General features: G+C 29.8%; 1 protein-coding gene across 3 annotated transcripts; it reads left to right on the top strand.

Annotated features, from left to right (window-relative positions):
- The first annotated feature begins 231 nt into the window (after positions 1 to 231).
- On the top strand, positions 232 to 3478 carry Sugb (Sugar baby). 3 transcript variants are annotated; one of them, XM_070311972.1, is made up of 10 exons: positions 232 to 400; positions 585 to 702; positions 791 to 1149; positions 1238 to 1348; positions 1429 to 1699; positions 1795 to 1991; positions 2132 to 2454; positions 2544 to 2719; positions 2803 to 3001; positions 3232 to 3321. In XM_070311972.1, exons 2-9 carry the CDS (start codon positions 639 to 641, stop codon positions 2976 to 2978), a joined length of 1677 nt encoding a protein of 558 aa, XP_070168073.1. In that variant the 5' UTR covers positions 232 to 400; positions 585 to 638; the 3' UTR covers positions 2979 to 3001; positions 3232 to 3321. The 3 variants fall into 3 exon arrangements, with proteins under 3 accessions (XP_070168073.1, XP_070168071.1, XP_070168072.1); XM_070311970.1 differs by having other exon boundaries at positions 233 to 400; positions 2803 to 2970; positions 3232 to 3478; XM_070311971.1 differs by having other exon boundaries at positions 245 to 261; positions 2803 to 2970; positions 3232 to 3478.
- The last annotated feature ends 4475 nt before the right edge of the window (positions 3479 to 7953 follow it).

Raw genomic sequence — 7953 nt, 5'->3', positions numbered from 1 at the left:
ACAGTCCCACATTTCTGACAGCCAATCAGCAGAGCCGTGCACGTTCCAATATGGTAGTTCAATGGACGGTTTTGAAATAAGAACTGACTATGAATACCGGCCTATGAATATCGGCTCTGTTGAATATGGGTCTGTTCTTTATAGCTAAACTGGCTGCACTGATTCAGAGTTTCTTTTTCTCTCCCCATTAGAAAGAGAAAGATAAGCTCTGAACTAGTACAGCCAGTTCAGCTATAAAGAACAGACCTTATGATTTCCTCGGTATGACAAGTTTTGTAACCTAAATAGTCGCCAACTTTAACTATTAATATTTCGCTTCGTGGGGCAGAGCGACACTTTTTGCTATATTCTTTCATTTTATGCAAAACATCGAATAAGCATAATTTTATCGATATTTGAGGTGGGGCCGCTAAACTGAACAATTATCTAGACATTAATTATTGTGCTAGTCGTGAAAATATACAGAACGTTATTGTACGAGAATTTCTTGCATGACTGAGCGAATTTGTTTCGTAAATTGATGGTTTCAAACACGCAATTTATGCACATGAGGTGTTACAATTTCTTTTTATATTTTATTACAGATTAAAAAAAACGTATGATTCAAGGATTTCTTTGATAGATCATACAACTGCAATATGTTGAAAAACATGAACAAGGAATTGGCATCTATAAAATCACATTATTTTCTTTACAATGCTGGTGAGTTGAATTGAAATTCTACATCTTCAATCATTGTGTTATATATAAATATCTCTTGTGTTTTGTATTAATTGTTGTTTATTTGCAGCGACAGCACCAATGGTACAATTTTTGCCAACAATCGGGAAGCAATTAGGCTTCTCCGGAACATTAGTTGGCACAATGTATACAGTATTACCAATTTCTGGTCTAATTGCAAAACCATTGTTTGGTAGTTTAGCTGACAAGTTCAAATTGCATAAAACTTTTTTTTTGATATTCCAAGCTGTATTGACAATAGCTTTTTTCTGTATTTATTTTATTCCTGAAATGGATAGGAACGCAAGTGTTACTCTTATCTGTGACAATAACATACCATTTCTAGAGATTTGTCCGCAGAAAGAATTCTCACCAAAAACATTAAATGCTGTAATAGTAAAAAATATCCACACTAACTCAGTTTGTCAGGTGTGTATAAATTGAATATAGTTTTTCGTTCTACGTATTATTCTTTTGTGTATTAAATATATAGCAAAATTTACATATTTTTTTACAGTTATCTTGTGAGGGAGTATCTCATGGTTACATAGAATTATCTGGCAAGAATGTTTCTATGAACAATACATTCGAATTTAGTGCACAATTTGATGTATATCAAAATTTACTTGTAAGAGAAAATTGCTATGGAATATTTTGTCTATTCTGAGGAAATGGTATTAATATCTTGTCGCAAAAAATAATTTACAGACGAGCAACTGTGTAGATGTAAAAGTGCATGTGTTTCTGGATGATGTTACTCAAGTTCCAGTCTGCGGGGATCAACTGAGAACTAAATGCATGGCAACTTGTCACAACAACATTGTATTTAATCATCTTTTACAAGAGGCCAAGAATTCGCACATTGATACAGAACAATCTATATATCATTTCTATTTATTTTTTTGGACAGCCATAGCAAGTTGGATTGGAATGGCCGTCGTGGTCAGCATAGCGGATGCCATTTGTCTCGATCTTCTTGGTTTGTATTCACAACACGTTTAACGTAAATAAATAACGTTGCATAAATAACACTGACTTTGTAAAATGGTTATTTTTTCATATCATGAACTTCAGGTTACGAGAGGAGAAGCGATTACGGGAAGCAAAAGATGTGGGGCAGCATCGGTTTCGGCATATTTGGTATAGGCACAGGCTACCTAGTGGACCTTATAAGTGAAGGACAGTATGAAAAAGATTACACTTGTATATTTTACATTATGCTGATAGCTATGATCGCTGATATCATTGTAGTTGCTGTGACATTGAAAAAGGTATAAATGATTCCTAAATATAATTATATATAATTACATACACGAACTAGAATTAAGGTAATGCAGAAGTTTGGTATACTTCTTGCTTATCAAAATAATCCGAAATTGGCAAATAATGGGAGACAGCAGTATCATTATAGAAAAATCCAGAATGCTCTATGGGTGAACCTTCACTATTTCGGGAGCTATTGAGTGTTGTCAGAGAAGGCAGAGTATTGGTATTTGCCTGGTGGTGCATAGGCGCTGGGATGTGTACGGCAGTTATTTGGAACTTTCTGTTTTGGTACAGTGAAGATATAGCAACCAGCTCTCATATTGCATGGATTAAGACTCTGCAGGGTCTTATGACTGGCGTTCAATGTTTCTTAGGAGAATTACCCTTCAATTTTGTGTCGGGTAGTGTATTGAAGAAATTCGGCCACATTAACGTTATGAGTCTCGTGTTGCTCATTTATGCAATTAGGTAAAAAATAAAAAATCTTTAAATTTTGTTACGTATAATATACTATTTGTACATTGTTCTATGATAAAAATATCGATGTAACGTCGCAGATTTATGGCATATAGCGTTATATCAAATCCTTGGCTGTTTTTAATTCTTGAATTGCTCCATGGACCCTCGTTTGGTCTATGTTGGCCAACAATGGTGTCCTACGGTGACAAAGTGACACCATCTGGTACCAAAGCTACTATGCAAGGCTTTGTCGGTGCTATTTTTGAAGGAATTGGTGGGTTATTAACTTTATATTGCATAAGAATGTTTATCTTTATTTTTTGTATATATCTTAGCATAATTCTTTATTCCTTTTAGGAGTGGCAAGCGGTAGCTTCATATGTGGTTGGTTGATGGACACATTTGGAGGTGTTGTATTATTAAGAACATTTTCAGTAGGTGCACTCTTATGGTTGAGCATATTTTGGTTGCTGGAACTCTTACTGAGGAAAATGAAGGCTAATCCATTATATCGAGGCCATAGTCGTGAGTAACGATTATGTGGATATATATCAAAGTACATAGTAAATGAGCATATTTTTTTGAGATTCATAATTAAAACATATTGTAGTCATAAATATTTAAAAGATTGTAAAATATATTAAAGAATCTGTCATCAAAATTGCAAATTTTGGAATATTCTATACATTGCATGTATGTTAAAAAAATTTGCACTTTGATTAATATTTATTATAGTCACTTTTTTCTTTCATATTTCACAATGTTTTTCTTATTTTCATTTTCCAGATTTAGCAAATTATGCTAATCCAGATGATGCTATTCTTATGACGATAAGTCAAGAATTGCAAACCTATTAATAGAGCAATTTTATGCGAGATGAAAATATTGCACAGTTGAAACAGAACAAAATTAATTTTTCATTGCATATGCACTGTGTGCTGAAAGAAATATTTGTCATCGTGATATTTTGTTTTTTATAATATTCACAAGATTTTCAATCATTCAGTATTATATGTCGTAAGTGTAAATTATATTGATGTATACAATATCATTGTAATATATATTTTTCTAGATTATGTTTTTCGTTTATTTACCTTTGTATATTCGCCCAATTTAGTTAAAATTATACGTACAATTAAATATTGTATGTTGATTAATAATAATAGTTTTTAACAGATAACAAAGTGAACAAATACACAAGATGTAAGACAAGGGTGTTGCTTCGTTACTATAATATCGATGATACTTCGTGTATCATATATTAACGGGAGAGAAATAGCACGATTGTTTCAATCCTTGTTTGACATTATCTTGTTAATGCAAGTTACAAAAAAAAAACAAATATAAAAATTATTTATTTATTAATTATAATATAATAGTGAATAATAAATAGCATTAAAAATATATTGATATTAATATATATTTTTGTACAATAATATAAAAACAGATATAACAAAATAAATTATTTTATAGAAATATAAAACATGATTAGTCGTAGAAAAAGTAAACAATAATTTAACTTAACATAAACAATAACTTACTCTGAAATATAAAATTGTATAGATTTTAATATAAACTGCAATATAGGTTTATAATTAAATTCTTTATAAATATATATAATGTAATATACACTACGCAAAAAAAATTAAAGGGCCACTTTCATCCTTCTACAAAAAAGGCAATTTTCAAGTGGCTGCAACTTCGTCGCATATATTCAGATTGAGATGAATAAAAAAGCGTTACAAAGCTTAAAGTTTCTAGTTTTAGAATCTTTTAGTCAAGTTCAATTCTTTTCATTTGTTACGAAGTTACATTATGAAAAAGCAACGTCCGTCGATTAACTAAATTTTTCAAAAGTTTGTCAAAGAATGCCGAAGAAAAAAAAATTGTAGCACAATTTCGTTAATTGGATTTTAAAGAGCAGAGTTTTATCTTTAATTTGCTTTTTTAATGAATGTCCTACGATTTTTTTTCGCCGAGTTATTCACTACTGAAGTAAAATCGATCTACTGACTTTGAGCGTTCATAACTAGTGAAAAAATTATCGCACAATGATTATTAAAAAAGCAATTTAAAGAGAAGAGTCGGCACTTTAACATGCACTAATTGCTTTTTCAATTAATATTCATTGTTAAAGTGTAATCATTACTTTAAAATCAAGTAAAAATTGCACTTTTTCTCTTTTTCATTTAAATCAATGCAACTTAATGAAAAAACGTTAACATTTTTATGAACTCTACAATTTTTACAAGTAAAAAGTATCCCAATTGTGTGTGTAATTAAATGTGCTGTGTAATTAAATTTTTTACAGAGTTAAAATCGTGTGTTGCCGCTTCTGTTTCGAATAACATCTTGCAAACGTTCTCGCATATTAATGCATCTTCGTATCTGTGCTTGCGGAAGGTTACGCCAAATTTGCTAGAGTGCGTGCGCTAATTCTTGTAATGTTCTTAAAATTGGATATTGTCTTCGTAATCGACGACCAATCATGTCCCAAACATGTTCTATTGGATTTAACTCTGGGCTCATTGCTGGATGGTTTAATACAGCAATATCATTTTCTCTTAAAAATCGTCGCGTGATGTTTGCAGTATGACACACACACACACACACAATACCCACACACACACGCACACACACGCGCGCGCGCGCACACACACACACACACACACACACATACACATAAGCGTAAATCCGACCGTGCAACCTCCATGTGGTACGCTTTGGATAACGCTAATGCTGGCGGTAATTGAATTTTTCATTTTAAACTTGATTTAAGTCTTCAAGATATAGAGAAAAAAAAATCTTAACGATTCGGCCGGTTGCACATGTAATTGGGATACTTTTTACTTGTAAAAATTGTAGAGTTCATAAAAATGTTAACGTTTTTTCATTAAGTTGCATTGATTTAAATGAAAAAGAGAAAAAGTGCAATTTTTACTTGATTTTAAAGTAATGATTACACTTTAACAATGAATATTAATTGAAAAAGCAATTAGTGCATGTTAAAGTGCCGACTCTTCTCTTTAAATTGCTTTTTTAATAATCATTGTGCGATAATTTTTTCACTAGTTATGAACGCTCAAAGTCAGTAGATCGATTTTACTTCAGTAGTGAATAACTCGGCGAAAAAAAATCGTAGGACATTCATTAAAAAAGCAAATTAAAGATAAAACTCTGCTCTTTAAAATCCAATTAACGAAATTGTGCTACAATTTTTTTTTCGGCATTCTTTGACAAACTTTTGAAAAATTTAGTTATTCGACGGACGTTGCTTTTTCGTAATGTAACTTCGTAACAAATGAAAAGAATTGAACTTGACTAAAAGATTCTAAAACTAGAAACTTCAAGCTTTGTAACGCTTTTTTATTGATCTCAATCTGATTATATGCGACGAAGTTGCAGCCACTTGAAAATTGCCTTTTTTGTAGAAGGAAGAAAGTGGCCCTTTAATTTTTTTGCGTAGTATATATCATATATTATATTTTTATATATTTTTATATATTATATTTTTATTTTTAATTTATATACGAATATATAGATTTCGAAAAAAAATAATACTAATATCTGGTTTTGCTAATAAAACACTAACAATTTTTTTATAATATAGATATAAAAATAAAAGCGAAATATGAAATATATACATACCCAGACAGCACAAGGATGTCCAAAGGGCATCCAGGACATACATGTAGGATATCCTCAGGATATCCCATTGTAATCCTCAGATCTCCTCTGGATGTCCTGAGGAAGAGTAAATGATAGCCGTATATTAACCTCTGGAGAATCCAGGGAGATCCTGTGGAACATCCTAAGGATTTTTATAGGATATGTTATAGGGATATTTTTCGTATGTTTCAAAGAGCAAATTTTAAAATTTAAATATAAATTAAAATTATGTTTTGTTATTTACTGCCAATATTAAAAATCTAATATAAAAAATAGTTCATCGTTCTTTAATATTTGAAGCTTTCGTGCTGTACATGAATATTTTAGGTTTGGCTCCCGGGTTTGAATTGTGTAATATTTTCTAAACAATCCAATATCTGAATTCCCTATGTTGGGATTGCATCAGAAATTGAACTGATAGAAAATAATTACATTTGTAATTTCCTGTCAGTTGCTCTTTGCAAGCTTTATATAATTCTCATGACCAAATCTCAAATACGAGTTCGCGTGTCGCATAGCGGTAAACAAACAAACTAGCGGTTGAATACTATTGTTTGTAAAGTTTTTGGAATGTTGCGAACAGTAACATTTCTCATGAAATATTAAATAAATAATAATTTTGGATATATGAAAATGTGCGCATCAAATTCAATTATTAATATTAAACGAAATTAATGTTAACAATTAATTGCACATGTATATGTCCTCTGGAAATCCAAAAGACATCCAACCCAATAAACACTGTTTTGTAACTTTTACAGAACATTTACAAAACAGCTGTTCGCTGTTGTGGTAACCGTTAGGTCCACGATTAAGTAACGTTTAGATGGAAATGTCAGCAACATTATTCTTGTATATCAAACATAATAGATACATGAAATTAAAATGTAATAGATACATAAAATTTATATATGAAATTACATAACTATAACAGAACATAGTAAACACTGTTCTGTAACATTTACATAACATTGACAGAACAGATATGGTAACCATTATGTCAACTTTTAAAACGTAATAGATACATAAAATTTATATATATAAATTACGTAACTGTAACAGAACATAGTAAACACTGTTCTGTAACATTGAGAGAACAGATATGGTAACGATTATGTCAACTTTTAAATGATGTTTAGATGAAAATATCAGCAACATTATGCCTGTATATAATACGTAATAGATACATAAAATTTAGATATAAAATTACGTCATTATAATAGAATTTAGTACACACTGTTCTGTAATATTTATATATTATTTACAGAACACATATTATCTGTTCTAGTAACCATTATGTAATTTACAGGTAACATTTAGATCAAAATGTCACGTATTATATACAGCAACACTATGCTGTATATAATATGTAACAAAATGATAATAACAAATAACAAATATCTAAAATTTAGACATGAAATTAAGTAACTATAATAGAATAGTCTTTTTTCAGTCTAATCATTGATAAATATATATATTAATAATACATATATATTTATCAATGATTAAAATGAAGAAACTATTCTGCTATAGTTGAATATACAGCGCAAAATTATTGATTGGATAAAATTACTAATGGTTGTTTTTTTATTAAAATTAAGAGAATTAACTTATATTATTTATGTTTAGAAAATCGTGTATATATAAAGATATGGATATATATAACAATAAAAACTTGATTTCTTGAACAACTCTTTATTTCCACATATGCTAAATTGTTAAATAAATGAATCTTGTAACAAATTTATGAATAAATCTTTTAACAAATATTATTAATATTTATAAAATTAATTTTTGTTTCAAATTACAATTATAATGATAATTTAAATTATATTACAT

This window comes from Polyergus mexicanus, unplaced genomic scaffold, assembly GCF_030449975.1.
Source record: "Polyergus mexicanus isolate NDT 795.1 unplaced genomic scaffold, iyPolMexi1.0 SCAF_21, whole genome shotgun sequence".
NCBI classification, from domain to species: domain Eukaryota; kingdom Metazoa; phylum Arthropoda; class Insecta; order Hymenoptera; family Formicidae; genus Polyergus; species Polyergus mexicanus.
The sequence above is the reverse complement of the archived record's forward strand: the minus strand, read 5'-3'. Positions and strand labels throughout refer to the sequence as shown.